This window comes from Delphinus delphis, chromosome 1 (genome assembly GCF_949987515.2).
Source record: "Delphinus delphis chromosome 1, mDelDel1.2, whole genome shotgun sequence".
Classification (NCBI taxonomy): domain Eukaryota; kingdom Metazoa; phylum Chordata; class Mammalia; order Artiodactyla; family Delphinidae; genus Delphinus; species Delphinus delphis.
The window spans coordinates 170,586,406-170,612,132 of record NC_082683.1 but is presented as its reverse complement, the minus strand read 5'-3'; the positions used below and the strand labels follow the sequence as shown (position 1 = coordinate 170,612,132).

The 25,727-nt window shown below is 36.3% G+C and overlaps 1 protein-coding gene across 3 annotated transcripts in view; it reads left to right on the top strand.

Annotated features, from left to right (window-relative positions):
• The window catches only part of KCTD3 (potassium channel tetramerization domain containing 3), a 70,924-nt gene that overhangs the window by 7,421 nt on the left and 37,776 nt on the right, over positions 1-25,727 (top strand). For all 3 annotated transcript variants that reach the window (XM_059998380.1, XM_059998369.1, XM_059998389.1), the window contains exons 5-9: positions 4,242-4,300; positions 4,572-4,652; positions 5,618-5,758; positions 6,217-6,307; positions 18,547-18,737. In XM_059998380.1, the coding sequence (XP_059854363.1) occupies positions 4,242-4,300; positions 4,572-4,652; positions 5,618-5,758; positions 6,217-6,307; positions 18,547-18,737 (563 nt within the window). The remainder of the gene's footprint in view (positions 1-4,241; positions 4,301-4,571; positions 4,653-5,617; positions 5,759-6,216; positions 6,308-18,546; positions 18,738-25,727) is intronic.

Sequence of the window (25,727 nt, the reverse complement as noted above, 5' to 3'; positions counted from 1 at the left end):
TCACCCATGAAAGGCAGAAATATAATAGTTTAAATATTTGTATTCACTGCTTTTCTTTCAACTTACTTCTTTATTTCATTTAGGGAAGCCTAGCAAACTTAAGTTCTCTGAGTAGTACCTTCTAAAAGGAGGTGGGAAGGAATTGAAAAAAGAATACTATGTTCTACTTCTGTTTTTTGCATAAAATTCTTGTATTGCACTTATCACACTGTATTATCATTATCATATTTGTCTGTCTTCCCCAGACAAATAATTAGCCAGTGCTACTGTACTGTTAACACAAGTAGTTTTGAAATAGAATAAGAAAGTTTTAACTGTTCTTATTAAACTAGTTACAACCAATTTCACAAATAAAAGCAATTTAATATCGCAATTACACGTGTTCATTAGGCCTACGGAATTTTTTTTGTCTGTTGTTTTTTAAGACTTCTTTTTTTAATAGCAGTTTCAGGTTTACAACAAAATTGAGAGGGAGGTACAGAGATTTCCCATGTGCCCCCTGCCTTCATTATCAACCTCCTCCACTGTTAACATCATTTACCAGAATGATACATTTTTTTTTTTTTTTACGATTGATGTGAACCTACATTGACATCATAGTCACCCAAAGTCCATAGTTTACCTTTGGTTCACTTGGTGTTGTACATTTTATGAGTTAGCACAAATGTATAATGACACGTGTTCATCTTTATAATACTGTACAAAGTATTATTTCCATAATTTGGCCTTCTCCAGAATGTCATATTTGGAATCACACAGTATGTAGCCTTTTCTGATTGGCTTCTTTCACTTAATATTATGCAATTAAGTTTCCTCCATGTCTATTCATGTTATTTCTTTTTAATGCTGATAATATTTCATTAGCTGAATATACCAGTTTATTTTTCCACTCACCTACTAAAGAGGACATTTTGGTTGCTTCCAAGTTTTGGCTGTTAGGAATAAAGCTGCTATAAAACCATCCATGTGCAGGTTTTCGTGTGGTCGTAAGTTTTCAACTCCTTTGGGTAAATACCAAGGAGTGCAGTTGCTGGATCGTATGGTAAGAGTTTTATAGGGCCCTCAGACTGTCTTTCAGAGTGGCTGTAGCATTTTGCTTTCCCACCAGCAATGTATGACAGTTCTTACTGCTTCACATCCTTGCCAGCATTTGGTGTTAGGATTCTGGATTTTGGCCATGTTAACTAATGTGTAGTAGAAACTCATTGTTTTAATTTGCATTTGCTTAATGACATATGATGTGGAGCATCTTTTCATAGGCTTATTTGCTACCTCTGTATCTTCCTCGGTTAAGGTCTTTGGCCCATTTTTTAATTGAATTTGTTTCCTTATTGTTGAGTTTTAAGAGTTCTTTGTATATTTTGGATAACAGTCCCTTATCAAATTTGTCTTCTGCAAATATTTTCTCTCATTCTGTGGCTTGTCTTATTTCCTTGACATTGTCTTTCGTAGAGCAGAAGTTTTTAATTTTCATGAAATCTAGCTTATCCTTATTCCTCTCATGGATTATGTCTTTTGGTTGTATCTAAAAAGGTTTCACCATACCCACTGTCACTGAGGTTTTCTCCTAACTGTTATCTTCTTTGAGCTTTTTAGTTTTGCATTTTACCTTTAGGTCTGTGAATCATTTTGAGTTAATTTTTTTTTTTTTTTTTTTTTTTTTTTTTTTTTGCGGTACGCGGGCCTCTCACTGTTGTGGCCTCTCCCGTTGCGGAGCACAGGCTCCGGACGCGCAGGCTCAGCGGCCATGGCTCACGGGCCCAGCCGCTCCGCGGCATGTGGGATCTTCCCAGACCGGGGCACGAACCCGTGTCCCCTGCACCGGCAGGCGGACTCTCAACCACTGCACCACCAGGGAAGCCCTTTGAGTTAATTTTTGTGAAGGGTGTAAGGTCTGTGTTTAGACTAATTTCTCTCTCTTTTTTTTTGCATGCAGATGTCCAGTTGTTTCAGCACCATTTGTTACTCCATTGTTTTGCCTTTGCTCCTTTGTCATAGATCAGTTGACTATGTGTATGGGATCTATTTCTGGGCTTTCTGTTCTATTCCATTGATCTGTTGTTGATTCTTTTCACCAGTACTGTGCTATCTTGATTTTTCTAGCTTTATAATAAAGCTTGAAGTTGGGTAGTGGTAGTGCTCTAACTTTGTTCTTCTCCTTCAGTATTGTGTTGGCTATTCTGGATCTTTTGCCTTTCCATGTAAACTTTATAATCAATTTGTTGATATCCATAAAATAACTAGCTAGACTTTTGAATAGGATTACATTGAATCAGATCAAATTGGGAAGAACTAATGTCTTAACAATACTACGTCTTCCTGTCCATGAACTAGGAATATCTGTCCATTTTTTCAGTTCTTTGATTTCAGTCGTCAGAGTTTTGTAGTTTTCTTCATATAGATTTTGTATATATTTTGTTAGATTTATACCTAAGTATTTCTTTTTGGGGGGTATTAATGTAAATGGTATTGTGTTTTTAATTTCAAGTTTCTCTTGTTCACCGTTGGTATATTGAAAAGCAATCGACTTTTGTACATTAACCTTGTATTCTGCAACCTTGCTATAATTGCTTATTAGTTCCAGGAGTTTTTTGTCCATTCCTTTGGATTTTCTATATAGACAATCATGTCATCTGTGATCATCAGTTTTATATATTTCTTCCCAATCTGTATGCCTTTTCTTTTCTTTTCTTGACTTGTGTAAATAAGGATTTCCAGTATGAAGTTGAAAAGGAGTGGTGAGAGGGACTATCCTTGTCTTGTAACCAGATGTTAGTGGGAAGTTTCAAATTTCTTACCATTAAATATGATGCTAGCTATAGGATTTTTTTTTAAATAGTCTTATCAAGTTGAGAAAGTTCCCCTCTGTTCCTAGTTTACTGAGACTTTTTACTATGAATGGGTGTTGGATTTTGTCACACGCTTTTTTTGCACCTATTGATATGATCATGTGAGTCTGTTGATGTGATAGATTACATTAATTGATTTTAGAATATTGAACCAGCCTTGCGTACCTGAGATAAAACCCACTTGGTTGTAGTGTATATTTCTTTTTAGACATTGTTGGATTCGGTTTGCTAATATTTTGTTGAGAATTTTTGCATCTGTGTTCATGAGAGATATTGGTCTGTAGTTTTCTTGTAATGTCTTTGTCTGGTTTTGGTATTAAAGTAGTGAGGGCCTTATAAAATGAGTTAGGAAGTGTTCTCTCTGCTTCTTTCTCTGAAAGAGAGTGTAGAGGATTGGTCTAATTTCTTCCTTCAGTGTCTGGTGGCATTCACCAGTGAATCCTGGGCACGGTGCTTTCTGTGTTGGAAGGTTATTGTTGATTCAGTTTCTTTAATACATGTAGACCGATTGAGATGGATCGTCTTTCTTGTGTGAGCTCTGGCAGATGGTGTCTTTCAAGCAATTGTGCATTTCACCTAGGCTATCAAGTTTGTAGGCATAGAGTTGTTCATAGTATTCCTTTATTCTTTTAATTTTCATGGAATTTGCAGTGATGTCCCCTCTTTTTTCTGCCCAGGCAATATTTTTAAAGTAAGAACAGATTATAACTGAAACCTAAAATGAATCATTTTAAACTCTTAAGCTTCTATTTTTTTTTTTTTTTACTTCTTATTTTCATATTACTTTCTTGTAACATCTTTGTCTGGGTAACAGCCCTTCTTAAGGCTGATCTTTGTTTTCCTCCGCCTTCTGTTTTGCTTTTGTTTTGGGTTTCTGTTGAGAAGAGTCATTTATCTGAATTTATTTGTTCAATAAATATGGATTGCATAACAATTACATACAAGCACTGTGGTAGGCCCTGCATGAGGCATACAAACATGGATCAGAGGAGAACATGCTTGCAGGGAGCTTATAGGATAATTGGGGAGGTTAAAATATGTATGGAAATTATGGTTAAAAGCAATTAATACCATAGGAATGATTTCCACTCTTGTTTGCCTTATTAGATACTTCTGATAATTACTTGTATTAACCCTATAAAGCCCTAATCTCTCATTTAGTCATCCAATTCATCTATATATAAATGGTTTTTTTAGTAAGAAAACGTTCTTGGTGGTGTGCAGTTTTTTTATCTATACTTCTTCAAATAATTAAGGATCTTAGGAAAAAAGTAAGTTTTAAAGCCCTATGACTTTGTTCATTAAGAACCTAGTACTTTTTCTTTTTGCTTCAGATGATAATCCGAGTTGCCAGTGTTAGAGGACTTACATCATTCATTGGTTTCTTTGTAGGGGAGTGAGTATTAATGTTCTCAGGCATGAAGCAGAATTTTATGGAATCACTCCATTAGGTATGTATTCTAGTATTTTATATTTATGATTTGACCCTTTGAGCACTAAACTTGCCCAAATGAAATCTGTTTTATATCAGGTTCTAATTTTTGATGGACTACTCAGTGCTTGCTTTTTGTGGATTTTCATAGTAAAAAGGTGTTGTCAGCTGATTTAACTTAAACATTTTCCTTTTCTTTCCTTATCCTCTTTAACTAGAGAAAATAAAAGTGGAGTACTATTTTTGTGTTTGCATGTACTCTTGACAAGTTTGCTTTGAAATGTTTTTAGTAAGAAGGCTTCTCTTATGTGAAGAACTGGAGCGTTCATCTTGTGGCAGTGTCCTTTTTCATGGTTACTTGCCTCCACCAGGTACTTCTGCTTTATTTATTTAGTTCTTTTTTTTAAGTCTTTTTATCATTAAGTAAGTACAGATGTGTGAGTAGGAAAATCTGTTTCTTGATTATTGAGTTTCCTTTGTAAATCTAGAAAAAGTGAGAACTTTAATATTAACAGAAGTTAAGTCATACTGTGTATTAGGGTAGGGATTTGCCAAACTTTTTCTGTAAAGGGCCAGATGGGTTTGTGAGCTAAAAGGTCTCTGTGGCAACTCTTCAGCTCTGCCATAAACGCTACAGAAATGCATGGGTGAGACTGTGTCTAATAACAGCTTTATTTACGTAAAGAGCCATCAGGCTGGACTTGGCCATGGCCAGATTTGCTGACTCCCGTGTTTGAGAATTGGTTGTTGATCTCCTTTGTGGAACCCCAGGAGTTTTTAGAGATTTAGCAGTGTACAGGCAGAGGAGTGTGAGGTCATCTCTGCCCCTCTTCAGTGAGTTAGAAGAGTTCGGTCTTCACCTGTGTTGTAGCAGGCTTTTGAACAAGATTTCATTTTGAAAAAGGCTCTCCTGCCAAATAAGAGATGTTTGAAAGTATAAGGCAATTCAGCTGTAGAGCGGTTTAAATTAGTAAATAGTACCTAACGCATAGTAACTGTTCCATAAATGTGAAGACTAGTGACAGAATGAATGAGTTAGTGATTGATTGATTTGGTAACCTAGAGCTAGGTAGATACAGAGTATAATATGATAAGTCTTAGTCTTACTTTTTATATATATAACATAAGTATCAAATTTGTTGAATGAATTTTATTTTTAAAAAATCTCGTCTTGTTTTCTATGGTAGTTAATTATTTGCAGTAAATTGGTATATTGGAAGATAAATTTTGGCTATAATGAAATTCACATTTGTTTGTTTCTTAGCCATAATGTGAAATTTTAAATTTTTGGTACGTGAACTTAGAAATAAACTTAGCTTTTTCTTTCCTTTTATAGGTATTCCTAGTCGTAAAATAAACAACACTACTAGATCCTCTGCTGATTCTAGAAATGGGCTAAATTTTACAGAAGGTGAAGCTCGAGGAAATGGTACACAGCCTGTTATCTCTGGAGCTGGGGAAGAGACTGTTAGGCTAGGTAAGCAAAGAGTATATAAATTTTAAAAGTACGTATGTTTTTAGTTCTAGATGATATTGAGTAATTATTTTTAAAGATGTGATTTTTGCTTTATCTCTTTTTAATCTAGATCTACCATTTATATCTTGAAGAATCTCACTTAACATAATTTTTATTTAGAAAGTTCATGATCTTCTGTTAGCTCTAAATCTTTAGAACAGAGGTTGGCAGACTTTTTCTGGAAAGGGCCAGACAGCAAACCTGTTGGGCTTCATGAGCTGAAGGGTCTCTGTTGGAACTGCTCAGCTTTCATTGTGGCACGAAAGCAGCGATGAGGATGTATGCACAGATGTGAATGGCTGTGTTCCAGCAAAGCTTTCTTTATCAAAAGAGGTAGCGGACTGGAATTGGCCTGTTAGTCATAGTTTTGCCAACTCTTTCTTTAGAACGTAAAAGATTTCTTTTGCTAATATCAACAGGATTTCCTGTGGATCCACGAAAGGTACTAATAGTAGCTGGCCATCACAACTGGATTGTAGCCGCATATGCCCATTTTGCTGTGTGTTACAGGTATTGTATAATTAATAATGGTTTGCTTTTTATTTTGGGGGGTATTTTTTAATATTGTGATTTTATTTTTATAGATTTAAGAGCTATTTATTTTAGTCATCAAATATTTTTCCTTCATATTTTGCCCACTTCTGTATCTCCTGATTAGATTTAGTTTGCTTTTATTCTCACAACTAATTCGGTAAATATTATTGATAGCCTTAGTATGTCTTATATATTGCATATACAGTGTGAACTGTGATATAACTGAGATATCTTGAAGTTACATCTTCTTGCTTAGTATATCCAGCTTCTGAATCTTTTAACTATTGTATTAAATGATGAGGCAGGATTGTTAATGTGAGCCCTGTGTTTTTTGTCTATAATGATTGAGTCTTCTGTACTCTACGGTAGGGGAGAATAGGACCCTACATTGGTCATGACTGCCATATGGTTGGGAACGAGGTGAAGCAGGACAGTTGTAGGCAGAAGTGATGTAGTTTAACATCTATAATGTGTGATCTTTACACAGAGGTAGTTTGGTTTTACTAATTCTTGCATTCTCAGTAACTAACAGGGAACAAGGAAAAGTGTACACCAGTGATTTCTCTTTTTCAATTGGAAAAAAGGTAGGATTATTAGTTCAAAATCACTGTATGCAATGAGGAATGTTGATGACAGGAAATGGCGTAGAAGAACAAAAATGGTTAGGATATACTAACTTAGACTATGATCCTATTGAATTTAATTGCCAAAATATCAAAAAACATATAAATATTTTGTCACTATTGAATTTAGTTAAGAAAAAGTAGCCACAATAGATTAAAAATATTTAAAATGTCTTCTAAAGTTTACAGATACATTTAAAGGATCCCAGATGTATTGAATAAAAGAAAAAACCCCCTCAGTTTATGAGAGATTTGCCATATGTGTTAAAGGAAAAAAAAAGACCTCATATCAGTAATCTGCACTTTATATTTTCATTGCAGTAGAGATTTGGTGCACACTTTTCATTTTGAGAACGTTCTATTGATATGTATTTTTAATATTATTTATTGAGTAGTATGAAAAATATTTTTTGGATGATTTCTTTCAGGGATGATTTTATATGAAGCAAGACTGATTTGAAAAAGGGATTTTCTTTCTTTTTTTTTTTTTTTTTTTTTTTTTTTGCGGTACACAGGCCTCTCACTGTTGTGGCCTCTCCCGTTGCGGCCTCTCCTGTTGCGGAGCACAGGCTCCGGACGCGCAGGCTCAGCGGCCATGGCTCATGGGCCCAGCCCACTCTGCGGCACGTGGGATCTTCCCTCACCGGCTCACGATCCCGTGTCCCCTGCATCGGCAGGCGGACTCTCAACCACTGCGCCACCAGGGAAAGCCCGAATTTTTTTTTTTTAAGAGTGTTGTTTTGAACTTACCAGCTTATGGACCTAAATTGAGAAATGATTTTAGATTTTGCTTTGTTTGTTTAAATATTATGTACATTTTTTTGATAGGGGATTCCAAAGGAGTTAGTTGTATAATGATTATACCAAGTTATCCAGGTGTAACAGCATAATTTATGTTACTGCACAGCAGTGCTAAAGATTGTGACTTGCCAGACAGGGACACATGGTATTGCACAAAATTTCACTCATTGAGTGACTAATGTAAGAAAGATGATGCTGTTACATATTCCATTCTTTGTTTTTGCTTTTGACCATGACTTTTCTTTGCTTTCACTGAGTGTTGATTTCAGAGCAATATGCCCATGCAAAGTGACAAAGGGAAAGAATTAAGGACATATTCGATTTTCTCATGTACAGTTAAATCATTCAACACAATGCCAATAAAAAGATTTCAGAAGAAAGGAAAATATTCAAATTATTTTAAGTGGAATCATTTTAATAAATTGTTTTTCCACAGCTTTTTATATCAATAAATTTAAAACCTTAAAAAAGGAAAGAGTAGCACAGTGAAATATTTTTCACCTATATTCATTAATTTTCTACCTTGTTAGGTTTTACTTCTATATTTCTTTTTTCTTGCTCAGTTTACAACCTGTCACTTGTATTAATGAAGAGTATTTGTGTAGATTGTTTCCCTTTTGGAGGTTATATTACACTTTAGATCTTTAATCCATGTGGAATTTACTTTTTGTATATGGTGTTAGATTTAGCAATCTGTTTTATTTTCTTCCAAGTGGGTGGCTAATTATGTTCTGATTATTACATAAATCATCCTTTCTCATTGAATATGAAAGCCCCCTTTATCTTGCTTTATATTTATTTTTATATACTTGAATCTAATTTTAGACTTTTTTTTTTTTTTCCATTGATGGACATTTAGATTGTTTCCCTGTCTTGGTTATTGTAAACAATGCTGCTATGAACACGGGGGTGCAAATATCTTTTCAAACTTGTGTTTTCATTTCCTTTGAATATATTCCCAGAACTGGAATTGCTGGATCATAGGGTAGAGCTATACTTAATATTTTTGAGGAAACTCTACACTGTTTTCCATAGTGGCTGTACCAGTTTACAGTCCCACCAACAGTGCACAAGGGTTCCCTTTTCTCCCCATCCACACCAGCATTTGTTATCTCGTGTCTTTTTGATGATGGCCATTCTGACAAGTGTGAAGTGATATCTTACTGTGGTTTTAATTTGCATCTCCCTGATGACAAGTGATGATGAGCATCTTTTCATGTACCTGTTGGCCGTTTGTATATATTTGGAAAAATGTCTATTCAAGTCCTTTGTACCATTTTCTAATTGGATTATTTGGTTTTTTGCTATTGAGTTGTATGAGTTCTTTATATTTTTTGGATATTGACCCCCTTATCAGATATATGGTTTGCAAATATTTTTTCCTATTCCATAGGTTATTTTTTCACTTTGTTGATAGTTTCTTTTTCTGTGCAGATGCTTTTTTCGTTTGATGTAGTCCCACTTATTTTTTATTTTGTTGCTTGTGCTTTAGGTGTCATTTTCAAAAAAAAAATTATTACCAAGACACATGTCAAGGAGCATTTTTCCTATGTTTTCTTCTAGGAGTTTCATGGTTTTAGGTCTTAGATTTAAGTCTTTAATCCATTTTGAGGTTATTTTTGTGAGTGTTGTAAGGTACAGGTCAAATTTCATTCTTTTACATGTGAATATCTAATTTTCCTCACACCATTAATTGAAGAGAAAATGCCTTTTCTCCAGACACTATTCTTGGCTCCCTTGTCAAATACTAGATGACTGCGTATGCTTGGGTTTATTTCTGGGCTCTTGATTCTGTTTCATAGGCCTATTTGTTCCTATTATTCCCTTCATTATCTGCTGAGAATTCAGAATAGGAGATTGAGTATTTTTGTGTGTTGGGTTAGATGGAAGAGAAACAAGATAAAGCATTTTTATGTGTTAAAGAGAAAGACTTGCATATATGTTTAACTTCACAGTTTAACCTTTGAGAGGTAGAATCAACTGCCTTTCTAATCAACTTGGCAGGGAGGTGTTGGAAAGAAAACAGTGAAAGTTATATTGAGAAAGGTCCAGTAGAAAATAAACAGTGAGGGATTTTATGCTGATATACAGTGTGGTTTTTACAAAAAAAAGAACAACAACATAGGCAAACAAAATTGCTCTAATAACGTAGCTCATCCATCTTGACCACGAAGAAAGAATCATTGTGTCCTTATATTTCTGCCTTCGTATGGTACCCTCTCCAAACCACAGTTGTGTTTTTAGTTGGAGGGTCTCCTAACTAACCTCCAAATCCCTCTCTCTGGCTGGGGTCCATCTCTTGAAGGAAAATAGGCAAAGGGAAACCCTAATTGACAGAATCTGGTGTGACAAATCATTTCAGCACTGAGCAGAAATTATGGATTTGGGAGTGGGGAAAGGAGTGGGGAGATGTGGGAAGGAGGGAGAGCTCTTCAAAATAAGATAACTCAGCTCTAGAGTTATGAGGTATCCCCTCACACTGGTCAGAATGCCCATCATCAAAAAATCTACAAACAGTAAATGCTGGAGAGGGTGTGGAGAAAAGGGAACCCTCTTACACTGTTGGTGGGAATGTAAATTGATGCAGCCACTGTGGAAAACAGTATGGAGGTTCCCTAAGAGACTAAAAATAGAACTACCGTATGACCCAGTAATCCCAACACTAGGCATATACCCTGAGAAAACCATAATTCAAAAGGACACATGTACCCCAATGTTCATTGCAGCACTGTTTACAATAGCCAGGACATGGAAACAACCTAAATGTCCATCGACAGATGAATGGATAAAGAAGATGCGGTACATATATACAATGGAATATTACTCAGCCATAAAAAGGAACGAAATTAGGTCATTTGTAGAGATGTGAATTGACCTAGAGTCTGTCACACAGAGTGAAGTAAGCCAGAAAGAGAACAACAAGTACTGTATATTAATGCATATATGTGGAATCTAGAAAAATGGTACAGATGAACCTATTTGTAGGGCAGGAATAGAGACGTAGACGTAGAGAACGGACATGTGTACACAGGGGGAAGGAGAGGGTGGGATGAATTGGGAGATTTGGTTTTACATAAATACACTACCATGTGTAAAATAGACAGCTAGTGGGAACCTGCTGTATATAGCACAGGGTGCTCAGCTTGGTGCTCTGTGATGACCTAGATGGGTGGGGTGGGAGGGTGAGAGGGAGGTCCAAGAGGCAGGGGATATGTGTATACATATAGCTGATTCACTTCATTGTACAGCAGAAACTAACACAACATTGTAAAGCAATTTTACTCCAATTAAAAAACAAATAATAACTCAGCTCTAGAGGCTCCGGATGAGAAAAGGTTGGGAAACCATCTAGTTCCATAAAAATGGCTTCTAAATATTGAGAAATGAATTGGACTTTTAAGTTATGATTTATTGGGGTATTATTTTATGCCAGGCATTACACTAAAGGCGCTTGTATACATTTTCTCATTTAATTATTCCAACAACCTGTGGCATGGATCTCATCGTCCCCATTTTACTAGTGAGGAAATCAGTTTGGAGAAAAAAGTACCCCAGGTCATCCTGAGGAAAGAAGTGACAGGATTCTCAACTAAATCCTGAGTCTAAAGCCACTGCTCTTCACCACTGTGCCCACCATGCCTTTCTTTTAAATTACAGCCTTCCAAACATTGCTATTCCATTTGCATTTTAATTGCTCAAAAACATCTTACAATCAGTATTACCTTGTTGCTCCATGTGATTGTATTGAGATCTGGGTGTCAGGAGCTGTTAATACCTCTCTCCATCCCAATGCTTCCCATGTCCCTGGCACACAGAAGATACCTAAGAATGCATCAGAATAAATGCTGTGTTCCTGGTCTCTGGTGTTAATAACGTCAAACAATTTTGACAACATTATTAGTAATTCTTTGACTCGGTGGGACAGGCAGTGGGCTCAGTCTGAGGGCTACCCCTCCTCACCTATGGTTTCTATTCCTAAGGGAGTGGACTGGGGTGGAAACATCTAACAAACAAATCAACTGAACAACAAAGTTTCAGCTGCAGAGACTTATGAAAAGAAAATAACATACGTGACTTGTATTAGTTTCTTACTGCTGTTCTAACAAATTACCACACATTTAGTTTCTTAAAACAACACAGTTATCATCACTCAGTTCTGGAGTTCAGAAGAGTTCAAACTAGATCTTGCTGGGCTAAAATCAAGGTATTGGCAGGGCTGGGTTCCTTTTGGAGGCTCCAGCAGAGAATCTGTTTCTTTGCCCTTTCCGGCTTCTAGAGGCCGTCTGTGTTCCTTGGATCACAGTTCCTTTTTCTGTCTTTAAAACCAGCAGCATGGCATCTTCAGATCTCTTCCCTAACTCCCACTCTCCTACCTCTGCTTATAAGGACCTTTATGATTACATTGGTTGCAACTGGATAATCCCTCCATCTCTTTAATTTAATCACAGCTGCGAAGCCCCTTTGCCATATAAGGTAACATTCACCGGCTTCAGCAGTTTGGATGAGGACATGTTTGGGGAGCCATTATTCTGCTTACCACATTTGGTGAGGAGTGCCATAGTTCAGATGGATAGGACAGACATCAACTTGGAGGTGAATATTACTCTTCTAGTTTGGATTTTAATTAGCTTGTACAAGACACCTACTGAGACAGGTCTTTTTTTTTTTTTATTTTGGAATATAGTTGATTACAATGTTCTGTTAGTTTCAGGTATATAGCAGAGTTGATTCAGTCATACACATACATATATCCATTCTTTTTCAGATTCTTTTCCCATTTAGGTCATCACAGAATACTGAGTAGAGTTCCCTATGCTTTACAGTAGGTCCTTGTTGATTATCTATTTTATATATAGTATTGTGTATATGTTAATCCTAAACTCCTAATTTATCCGTCCCCTGCTGTGTTTCCACTTTGGTAACCATGTTTGTTTTCAAAGTTTGTGAGTCTCTTTCTGTTTCGTAAATAAGTTCATTTGTATTATTACTATTTTTTTTTTAGATTCCACACATAGGTGATATTGTATGATAGTTTCTCTGACTTCACTTAGTCTAATAATTTGTAGGTATATCCATATTGCTACAAATGGCATTATTTCACTCTTTTTTATGGCTGAGTAATATTCCCTTGTATATAAGTATCACATCTTTATCCATTCCTCTGTCAGTGGACATTTAGGTTGCTTCCATGTCTTGGCTATTGTAAATAGTGCTGCAGTGAACGCTGTGGTGCATGTATCTTTTCAAATTATGGTTTTCTCCAGATATATGCCCAAGAGTGGGATTGCTGAATCAATATGGTAGTTCTATTTTCAGTTTTTTAAGGAACCTCCATACTGTTCTCCATAGTGGCTGTACCAATTTACATTCCCACCAGGGGTGTAGGGGGGTTCCCTTTTCTCCACACCCTCTCCAGCATTTATTGATGATGGCCATTCTAATTGGTGTGAGGGGATAACTCACTGTAGTTTTGATTTGCATTTCTCTGATAATTAGTGATGTTGAACATCTTTTCATGTGCTTTTTGGCCATCTGTATGTCTTTGGAGAAATGTCTATTTAGATCTTCTGCCGATTTTTTGATTGGGTTGTTTGTTTTTTTTATATAGAGCTGCATGCTCTGTTTGTAAATTGTGGAGATTAATCCCTTGTCGGTCACTTTGTTTGCAAATATTTTCTCCCATTCTGTGGGTTGTCTTTTCATTTTGATTATCGTTTCCTTTGCTGTTCAAAAGCTTTTAAGTTTAATTAGGTCCCATTTGTTTATTTTTGTTTTTGTTTCCATTACTCTAGGAGATGGATCCAAAAAGATACTGCTATGATTTATATCTAGAGTGTTGTGCCTATGTTTTCTTCTAAGACTTTTATAGTATCTGGCCTTACAATTTAGGTCTTTAATCCATTTTGAGTTTGTTTTTGTGTATGGTGTCAGAGAATGTTCTAATTTCATTCTTTTACATGTAACTGTCCAGTTTTCCCAGCACCACTTATTGAAGAGACTGTCTTTTCTCCATTGTGTATTCTTGCCTCCTTTGTCATAGATTAGGTGACCATAGGTGTATGGGTTTATCTCTGGACTTTCTATCCTGTTCCATTGATGTGTATTTCTGTTTTTGTGCCAGTACCATAAGGTTTTGATTACTGCAGCTTTGTAGTATAGTCTGAAGTCAGGAAGTCTGATTCCTCCAGCTCCATTTTTTCTTTCTCAGGGTTGCTTTGGCTTTTTGGGATCTTTCATGTTTCCATGCAAATTGTAAAATTTTTATTCTAATTCTATGAAAAATGTCAGTGGTAATTTGATAGGGATTGCATTGAATCTGTAGATTGCTTTGGGTAGTATAGTCATTTTCACAATATTGATTCTTCCAATCCAAGAACATGGTATATCTCTCCATCTGTTTGTATTGTCTTTGATTTCTTTCATCAGTGTTTTATAGTTTTCTGAGTACTGGTCTTTTGCCTGCTTAGGTAGGTTTATTCCTTTTGTTGCAATGACAAATGGGATTGTTTCCTTAATTTCTCTTTCTGATCTTTCGTTGTTAGTATGTAGTAATGCATGAGATTTCTGTGCATTAATCTTGTATCCTGCTAATTTACTGAATTCATTGATGAGCTCTAGTAGTTTTCTGGTAGCATCTTTAGGATTTTCTATGTATAGTATTGTGTCATCTACAAACAGTGATAGTTTTACTTTTTTTCCAATTTCTGTTCCTTTTATTTCTTTTTCTTCTCTGATTGTGGTGGCTAGGACTTCCAAAACTATGTTGAATAAAAGTGGTGAAAGCGGACAACCTTGTCTTGTTCCTGATCTTAGAGGGAATGCTTTCAGCTTCTCACTGTTGAGACTGATGTTAACTGTGGGTTTGTCATATAGGGCCTTTATCATGTTGAAGTATGTTCTCTCTGTGCCCACTTTCTGGAGAGTTTTTATCATAAATGGGTGTTGAATTTTGTCAAAAGCTTTTTCTGCATCTGTTGAGGTGATCATATGGTTTTTAGTCTTCAGTTTGTTAATGTGGTATATTATACTGATTGATTTGCAGATATTGGAGAATCCTTGCATCCCTGTGATAAATCCCACTTAACTTATGGTGTATGATCCTTTTAATGTATTGTTGGATTTGGTTTGCTAGTATTGTGTTGAGGATTTTTGTGTCTGTGTTCATCAGTGATACTGGCCTGTAATGTTCTTTATTTGTTTTATCTTTGTCTGGTTTTGGTATCAAGGTGATGGTGGCCTCGTAGAATGAGTTTGGGAGTGTTCCTTCCTCTGCAATTTTTTGGAAGAGTTTCAGAAGGCTAGGTGTTAACTCTTCTCTAAATTTTGATAGAATTCGCCTGTGAAGCCGTCTGGTTCTGGATTTTCGTTGGAAGTTTTTTAATCACAGTTCCAATTTCAGTATTTGTGATTGGTCTGTTCTTATTTTTTGTTTCTTCCTGGCTCAGTCTTGGAAGGTTGTATGTTGTACCTTTCTAAGAATTTGTCCATTTCTTCTAGGTTGTCCATTTTATTGGCATATAGTTGCTTGTAGTAGTCTCTTGTGATCCTTTGTATTTCTGTGGTGTAAGTTGTAACTTCTTTTTCATTTCTAATTGTATTGATTTGAGCCCTCTTTTTTTTCTTGATGAGTCTGGCTAAAGGTTTATCAGTTTTGTTTATCTTTTCATAGAACTAGCTTTTAGTTTCATTGATCTTTGCTGTTGTTTTCTTTGTCTCTATTTCATTTATTTCTGCTCTGATCTTTATGATTTCTTTCCTTCTATTAACTTTGGGTTTTGTTTGTTCTTCTTTCTCGTACTACTTTAGGTGTAAGGTTAAGTTATTTATTTGAGATTTTTCTTGTTTCCTGAGGTAAGATGTATTGCTATAAACTTCCTTCTTAGAGCTGCTTTTGCTGTGTCCCATCGGTTTTGGATTGTCATCTTTTCATTGTCATTTGTCTCTAGGTATTTTTTTTATTTCCTCCTTGATATCTTCAGTGATCCATTGGTTGTTTAGTAGCATATTGTTTAGCCTCCACATGTTTGCGGGTTTTTTTACAGTTTTGTTCTTTGTTAATTGATTTCTAACCTTATAGCGTGGTCAGAAAAAGATGCTTGATATGATTTCAGTTTTCTTAAATTTACTGAGGCTTGCTTTGTCACCAAGCATGTGATCTGTCCTGGAGAATGTTCCATGTGTACTTGAGAAGAATGTGTATTCTGCTGCTTTCGGATGGCATGTTCCATAAATATCAATTAAGTCCATGTGTTCTAATGTGTCATTTAAGGCCTGTGTTTCCTTATTGATTTTCTGTCTGGATGATCTGTCCGTTGATGTAAGTGGGGTGTTAAAGTCCCCACTATTATTATGTTACTGTCAATTTCTCCTTTCATGGTGTTAACATCTGCCTTATATATTGAGGTACTCCTATGTTGTGTGCATATGTATTTACAATTGTTATATCTTCTTGGATTGATCCCTTGATCATTTTGCAGTGTCCTTCTTTAACTCTTGTAACAGTCTTCATTTTAAAGTCTATTTTGTGTGATACTAGTATTACTACGCCAGGTTTCTTTTGATGTCCATTTGCATGGAATACCTTTTTTATCCCCTCAGTTTCAGTCCTAATGTGTTCCTAGATCTGAAGTGGGTCTCTTGTTGACAGGATATATATGGGTCTTGTTTTGTATCCATTCAGCCAGTCTGTGTTTTTGTTTGGAGCATTTAATCCATTTACATCTAAGGTAATTGTTGGTATGTATGTTCTTATTGCCATTTTAGACACTTAGGTTCTTTGACATATATATCTATTGTCATACAATTTGCGGTTCAGCATGCTTATAGTAAATTTCAAAATCTTGTAAGGCATGTCCCCTCCACTCTCTTTCTTTGAGATTGTAATGTGGAAGATAACCATATTCTTTGCATAGCTTTTCCGACTTCAGAGCATTGGTTTACTAGGCAGCAGTAAGGAGATGGAGTGCTATAATATCAATTGAGCTTGTTCTGTCTTGTTTTACTTACGTGAAATTTTGTATTACATGTATGGAAAATTATAGAGCAAATATTGCTTTTTCTTTGTACTTAATTTTAACTTAAAAATAGAAGTAAATTCACATATCTTATTGAGTTAAATTATGTAATTGTTATAATCCCTCTCAAATATGTTGTCCTGATTGTTTTACTCTTTTTTGGCATCTCTTTATTTTATAATCCCCTAATTTTTCTAGAGAAAAATTATTTAGAAGTACACTCTTTGTAAAAGATTAGATCGTATTTAGTTTTATTATTTTTAAAAAGATTAGATCGTATTTAGCTTTATTATTTATATTCCTCAATTAATGATCACAAGATTACATCATTCACCTCATTAAATAGATACAGCATCTCTTTCTTGAACAGTGTATGAGCCTAGTATATGTCTGCATCCACATAGCAGCATATTATCATTATTCTTGAAGTGCTGGCAATTGTTGCTTTGTGTCCAGTCTGACAGTTCCTAAGAGCCATCTCTATTTCATTTCTCAATGTTTGTCAGTATTTAGAGTTTATTAGATAATTATTTCCATTTGTGTGTTTCAACACATGAATCCCATCTGGTGGCTGAAGTGGGTAATTACAAACCATCCATTGCCTAGGAAAAAATAATACATATTTCTGTGTATTGCTTTTAAGTTTAAGCAAATCATTAGTTCTTGAAATTAATAAGAAGATTGAATTGCATATTTTTGTGAATTATAGTTATATTTATTGTGCATTTTTAAACAAAAATGAAGCTAAAGTGATTTTAGGTTAGGTGATCATCATTTATGAATACTAAAGTTTGATTTTTGTGGTGAATATGTCATGTAGTATATAAAGGGGCACTTATTTTCTTCACATTTATTTGTTCTCTTTAGGTAAGGCAAAGAGAATCTTTACAATTTTGTTTGTATCACTTGTTTGGTATAACTTAAAAACTAGATACTCCATAGTTAAAGTTCAGGTCATTTATTGTCATGATTGCTTAACTGTAGGTTTTAAGTGTATGAAGACTTACTGTATAATCACAGAGAATACATGTCTGAAAAACTTAAATTCAGTTAGAACAGAAAAAATTATTAAAAATTTACAGGTGTGTTTATCAGAAGTTAAATATTAAAGCATTTTTATTCAGTCAACTGCAAATCTGCATCATGATAATAAGTCTTTACATTTAGAATAAAACCTTTAAAATCCAGTCCTCAGAGAATGGTTTCCAAAGCCCCACATTTTATTCACTTGATTGTGCCAAGGTGTTGGAGTCTACATCGTATACCAGATCACTCCATTATCTTAGTTTCCATGAATAGACTGTCATCTGAAGTTTCAAAAAAAAACGATTGGTTGAGTTTCAGTTAATAAGAGTAACAATAACTGATCAGTAACTGAAAGGAATAATAATTAGCCTGAAACTCTGATTTTTGTTGACTATTTCTATCCATAGATAATCACAGTACCAAATTTTTGTGTAGAAAAGTGAAAGGTACTACCTTTTTTTTCTTAAAATTACTAAAGTTTTTACAATTTGAAGGACTTGGCTAAATTATTCTTTGGAGAAGTATAGAACTCTAGGCTCCTTTTAAGTGGTTTATATGTTCTATGTATGTAAATATAAGGTACCTCAGGAGTAATCTGGCTTTGTAGAGGATATAGATCGACAAAATTTTATATTTAATAAATATAAAGGTAGATAAATAGCTGTGACTCAAGTTATTTTGGAACATTGATTTGTGTTTTTTTGCTTAAGTGCTGCTGAGTCTCACTTATGTGTCTGTTCTTGTTTAACAGAATCAAAGAATCTTCAGGATGGCAGCAAGTGTTTACAAGCCCATATTTGGATTGGACTATTGAACGAGTCGCTCTAAATGCAAAAGTGGTTGGAGGTCCACATGGAGACAAAGACAAAATGGTCGCCGTTGCCTCAGAGAGTAGCATCATCTTATGGAGTGTCCAAGATGGAGGAAGTGGAAGTGAAATTGGTAGGAAAAATCTTGTGTACGCTGTGACACGTAATATTCTGAAGTTTAAGAGGGATTGCCCATAAATATTAGAACTGGTTATTGGACTAGATATTAGTTAGCTAGAGCTGCTGCATCTTATTTTCAGGGTCCAGTAATATACAGGGCTGCTCAATGTGAGAGGAATGATCTGGTAAGGAGGGAAGAAAACTGAAACCTGACTGCTCTATAAGAATGTGCTTTTCCTGAATCCTGTTTAGTGGTGGCTGCTTTCTCTCCACCTCTTTCATACCACTGGGCCTGAAGATTGGGTGAATAACTTTCTCAAGCTTTTAAATCTCTTCTAAATTTCACTTGACATTCTAGTTCAGGACCATTAAGAGTTTTTGTTTGTATAGGTTTTATCTAATGATATTTACCATAATAGGAATTAAAACTGAAATTTTAATAACTGCTTATTAATTAAAAATATAACATAAATAAGCCCATTGCATGGTAACATGAATGACACTTTTTTTTTTTGCGGTACGCGGGCCTCTCACTGTTGTGGCCTATCCTGTTGCGGAGCACAGGTTCTGGATGCGCAGGCTCAGTGGCCATGGCTCACGGGCCCAGCCGCTCCGCGGCATGTGGGATCCTCCCGGACTGGGGCACGAACCCGTGTCCCCTGCATCGGCAGGTGGACTCTCAACCACTGCGCCACCAGGGAAGCCCCCGAATAACATTTTTAATGAAGAATAACTATATTTCCAAAAACTTTTGTGGGAAGAGTGGCAATGGTTTACAATTTTGTAAACCTCTTTAATGTTTTATTGAATTCTGATACTTATTTCTGCTTTCAGTCTGCTACGTTTTGTTACTCTGGTTGAACTACATGAAGAGAATTTGGCTTCACACAGATACATAGTTGAAAAAAAACATATTTTTATATAGTCTTTTCAGATAATTGTGGATAGTGTTTGCTTCTGTCCCCAAATTTTGAAATGATATCGATGAACTCTGTTCATACAGATCATACTCTGTTAAATTAAAATCCATCAATCTGTTTTGTACTTTGAATGGATCTTTTGTCCTTACATAATTTTATAACATGATGCATTGGTCATTTGGAAAGTGTTGGTTTATTCTGAGTCATGTAAATCTTCCAAGTGTTGATACCTTTCATTGTACAATAGAGTAAAAAAAAAAAAAAAAAAAAATCACATTTTTTTACTATAACCACTGATCACACCTCTGAACTCTGTTGTGTTAGGAAGTTGTCATGCTCGCTGTGGCAGATAAACGCTTTCCAGAATTCTGATATTCACTTGAAACACTGAGTTTGTATCATTAAAGTAACAGGTCCACTTTTCTCCCTTTTTAGGAAAGTTTACCAAATAACCAAATCTGAATTACCATAGTTTGTTAGTCATGCTTTCACATGAAAATGGTACGCTAAGAGAAGAGCAGCTGGTTTCCTCTCAGCTCCAGCAATTGGGAAGATGCTTCTCCTCGACACAGTCATGGTACTTAGTCACACGGAATATTCAGAAGACACACACTCAAAATTGAGACTTAGTCAGTACATACTCTTACACAGATTGCTTCATCCAGGAAATTCTTAAGTTCAGCTGGCCTTGTTTTCTTCCATTGAAAGTGTGCGCCAGAGAGGAATTGAATCACTACCAGTACAGTTTACTGCCACTGCTTTGATTCATGCTAAGGTGCTCGCTCTTTTTACCCAACATTGCTTTGCACCATTAGTGCAAAGATCAACAGGAATGTTCTAGGATAAAGTGTGATAGTCATACGTTTTCAACACTCTGAATATTTCAACACCATGTGTGTTTGTGGCCGATACTCAGGTAGAAGATCTCTGATGACTGGCTGGTACTGATACTGGATGCACAGAAACAAAACACCAGGTCCAGCCACATCTGTGTATTCGTTTTTGTAAGACAAAAATGCAGTTTTGCAGACAGCCTACTGTCTGCACCAGTCTTTAATTCGAGGACTTACTGTGTCATTGAAAAGTGCCAGTGTTGTGGTTTCTTTTACTGACATTTCATCTGGCAGGCTTTCACCATCGCCATCTGTCCTAGCTTTCTTAGTCTCCCAGTGATTGTGTGCCCTCCTCTAGCCAGTGCAATGCCATAACTTACCCTGTAGGATGATTCAGTGGCTTTTTCATATCTAGTTTGAAAATCTGTAACAATTTGTGGCTTTTAAAACACTTTTTCCATCTTCATTTAAAATATTTCTTTAAACTCTGAGTATTTGGTCTCAAGGAACCCACAGCTGGCTTTATAATACTGTTCAAAATTGTTCTGTTGCATAGGCACAATAAAGCAAGTTATTAATATCTATATAGTTGAAGGAAAGATTACTTTTGTTATTTAAAATTTTTATATACAGTTTTGCTCAGTTTGTTTTAGAGTCCTCCCTTCCTTGAATCAAAGAACTCTACTATGTCATATGTATCTTTGCCAGCACTGTTAGATTTAGATGGTGCAGCTATGGATTGAAAGGCAAGTTAAGTATAAGAAAACTACATTAAAAATAATTTATTTTAGAATAAAATATTTTAAACAGTTTTAGGTAAAATTTAAAAATTAAGAAAGGTTTTCAGAACATTTTAAAAACTAATATTGCAAAACAACAAAGTGTACTTCTTGTGTTTCTTTGTAGGCACAAGGAAAACTTGTATTTTAAAATAATTATAGCAGATGTAACTGAAGATGACTAATAAAAGCATAGTGGAAGTATTTAGGCCAGACTAAGTTAGTCTTGGGAAACTTAGTTATACCCCAGTCTACCATCATAAACCATTCTAGAGAATGTAAGAACACATATGCAGATGCCATTGTCTAAATGGTGACCTCATCACATGTCATGTAGCCTCTGGAAAACTCCTCTGTACATTCTTGAGATAATGAGAATTTGTTAAAAAAAAGGCAAGTAGTGCTTTAATATCACCATGAAAATAGTCTTGACTTCAGACTTCCAGAGGGTTCTCGGAGACCAAGGATTCCTAGATTATACTTAAAGAGAATCATTGTTCTAGGCCATTTTCCTTCCCTTCTCTCCCAGCTACTCCCCCAGTCCCCGCGCCTGCCCACATTTCGAATCTCATACCATCTGCATTTACGCTTGATGTAGTCCTCAGCTGCCCTCTAGGTTACTATCCTTCATGCCTTTGAAATTACTAACTCTGATTTTCCAACTCAAAAATTCTTTAACTCCACTGGGATCTTCACTCACTACTTCCCTTTTTATAGGCTTGGATTCCATCATTATAATCACTCTAGCATAGAGCCTCAGTTTTCTTGTATCTTTCCCTTTGCCTTACCTACCTGGAGAAACCACATCCCTGGCCAAATCGACCTTTCCCCCTGAATATTAAAGGCGGTGAGGAAAAAGAAATGCATATGCACACAAAACAATAGTCTCAGTCCGTGGCCTCTACTCTCAAGTGGGCCTTTAAAGGCTACCCAGAAATCCTACTACATTACCCCTGTCAGTTCTGCCACTCTCCTAGATGACTGTTTCATACCTTTTTCTTTTTCCTTAAACTTCCAACATCTTGTCATTCTCATTGAGAGAATAGAGAAAACCAGGAGAGACTTTTCCTAAATTCCTTCAATCATATCTGCCCATCTACGTGTATCTGTGCTCATATAATCTATTATCACATTTATTACTGTGATTAAATTGTCTCTGATCTTACCTAAGGCCAGCTCCTTATATCCAGCTGTGTACTATGTCCTATTTCCTTCTACCTACTGGAGACATTGCTCTAGAAGTTATTCCACTCTGTTGGATCATTTCCATCATCATACAGCTGTGCTTTAATTCTGCCTTAAAATCAACAGCAAAAACTACCCTATGTTCTCTTCCAGTTTTTACTTCATTTTTCTGTTCCTCTTAAAGCAAGAGAGAGTAGTTATCTGATCTTGTTTCTATATCCTCCTCTTCTCTTTAGAAGTTGCTCTAATTATGCCCCCAACCACTCTATAAAACTGTTCTTGTTAGTGTGACCCATGATCTGTACTCTGCTATATCCTAGGATCAATTCATAGTCTTCATCTGGTTAGAACTGTCATTTGATAATATTTGATATAGTTGATTACTCTTTTCCATTTGAAGACTTTCTTTCTTTGGCTTCTAGGACACCTTATTGTCTTTATTTTTTTTTTTTATTTTTTTTTTTGTGTTACGCGGGCCTCTCACTGCTGTGGCCTCTCCCGTTGCGGAGCACAGGCTCCGGACGTGCAGGCTCAGTGGCCATGGCTCACGGGCCCAGCCGCTCCGCGGCATGTGGCGTCCTCCCGGACCGGGGCACGAACCTGTGTCCCCTGCATCGGCAGGTGGACTCTCAACTACTGTGCCACCAGGGAAGCCCCTTGATTTTTATTATAGCTCTTTGTTTCTTCTCAGTTCCTTTTGATAATTCTTCCTTATTTGCCTAATTTCAAAATCTTGGCATGCCCCAGGGCTCAGTCCTTGGACTTCATTCCTCTATATCTGTGTCTGGTCCTCAAGATCATTCCCAGGTTCAGTGATTTGCTAGGAGGACTTAGAGGACTCAGCACCTAGAGGTACTTAGAGCTATGGTTTATTACAGTGAAAGCATGCAAAGCAAAATTGGCAAGGGAAAAGACACATGGGGTGAAGTTCAGTGGACACCAGGTACAAGCTTTCAAGAGTTCCCTTCCAGTGGTATCTCATAGGACATGCTTAATCCTCCAGCAGTGAATTGTGACAAACTTGTGAGATGTCTGCCAGGGAAGAAGCTCACTGGAGACTTGGTACCCAAGGTTATTACTAGAGGCTAGTCACTTAAGTACCCTCTGCCTAGCCTGTACCAAGATTCCAGATTCCCAAAAGGAAGCATATGTTCAGGATAGAGGACATTGCTTACACAGCAGTTTAGGCTTTTTGTCAGCATAGATTAGATTTCTTTTGTCTAGAATTTCATGAGTGGAGTTATGTAGTTAGTGTGTGTTCTTCTGTCTCTGGCTTCTTTCATTCTACAGAATGCTTTTGAGATTCATCCATGTTGTTGAGTGTATCAGTGGTTCATCCCTTTTTATTGTTGAGTGGTATTCCATTGAAGTAATATTCCAGAATTTGTTTCTCCATTCATCTGTTGGTAGACATTTGGTTTATTTCCGGATTGGAGATATTAGGAATAAAGCTGCTATGAAGGTAGCAATCTTTCTTTGGACATTTTTTTTTTAAACATCTTTATTGGAGTATAATTGCTTTACAATGATGTGTTAGTTTCTGCTTTATAACAAAGTGAATCAGTTATACATATACATACATCCCCATATCTCCTCCTCCTTGCTTCTCCCTCCCACCCTCCCTATCCCACCCCCCTAGGTGGTCACAAAGCACCGAGCTGATCTCCCTGTGCTATGCGGCTGCTTCCCACTAGCTATCTATTTTACATTTGGTAGTATATATAAGTCCATGCCACTCTCTCACTTCATCCCAGCTTACCCTTCCCCCTCCCCGTGTCCTCAAGTCCATTCTCTACATCTGCGTCTTTGGACGTTTTTTAAATTAAATATCTAGGAGTGGAATTTCTGGGACCTGTGAAAAGCGTATGGTTTATGTTATGAGAAAATGCGCCACTGTCTTCCAAGTGGTTCTTACCATTTTACATTTCTGCCAGCAATGTGTGAGAGTTCTGGTTGCTCTGCACCCTTACCAACACTTTTTTATTGTCAGTCTTAATTTGAGCCATTCTAGTGGATGTGCAGTGATTTTAATGTTGGTTTTAATTGCATTTCCCTAACTACTAATGATATTGAGCATCTTTTCATGTCCTTATTGACCATTTGTACTGTGTTTTTGAGAAGTGTCTTAAAATCATTGCCCTCTTTTTATGAGATTGTCATCCTATTATTGATTTGTAATAGGTCTGTACATAGATTAGTGGTTTGCAACGAGGGATAATGTCGTCCTCCAGGGGACCTGTGGAAATGTCTGGAGACATTTTTGGTTGACACCATTGAGGGAGGACTCTTCTCTCTTTCTCTCCAACTCCCCCCACCTCACTCCCTTTCCCTCTCCCTAACATCCCTCCCTCATTCCCTCTTCTCTCTTCCTCTTTTTGAAATTCAGTTACATTTTAGGCTACTTCATATTGGCCTTAGATGGCACTGAAGCGCTATTTTTTTTTCCAATTTCTTTTCTCCCCCTTCTTCAGTTTAGATCAATATCTTTACTGTCTTTTGCCCTTTTGCTGCGGTATTCATTTAATCTGCAGTTAAGCCCATCTAGTAAGTTTTTTATTTGAGATGCTGGACTTTTCAACTGTAAAATTACCTTTTTTGATTCTGTTTTAGTTTGTTTCTCAGCTGAGATTTCTTGTCTATTCACTCATGCCTTATTTTTTGCTAAATGCAACATATTCATTATAGCTGTTTTATTAGTTTTTGTCTGCTAATTCCACTGTCTGCACCACCTCATTTATTTTGAGTTACATTTTCCTGCTTCTTCACATGTCTGGGAAGTTGTAGTTATATGTTGGGCTTGTGCATGATACATTATGTAGGGAGTATGAATTATTATTATTATTATGTAGGGAGTAACAATGCTGTCTTCTTTTAAAAGATGTGAGTTTTATTCTGGCAGGCAGTTAAATTACCAGAGGATCTTTATCCTGCTAGGCTTGTTTTTTTTGCGTTGTTAAGGATAGGTAGCCTTTTTCACCTTTATTTTTTATTTTAGGGCATGACTCCTACTCAGGGTGTGGTGTTATCTTTTTGGAGTCTTAACTGAATGCCTGAAGAGTGAGTCTTCCTGTGCTGGAATTATTGAATCCACCCACAAATGACCTCTGCTATTTCCACTTAGCTCCCAGGCCTACAGCAGCCTCTCTCTTTTATTCCTCGGGGATTCTCGCCCAGCCCAGGTGCAGCCTGGTCTCAGCCAAGGCATAGGAAAACCCCTATACAAATTCTGCGCCATCTCCACTCCCACGCTTCTTTCTTTCTTATACCTTGTTCATAAATTCTAGCT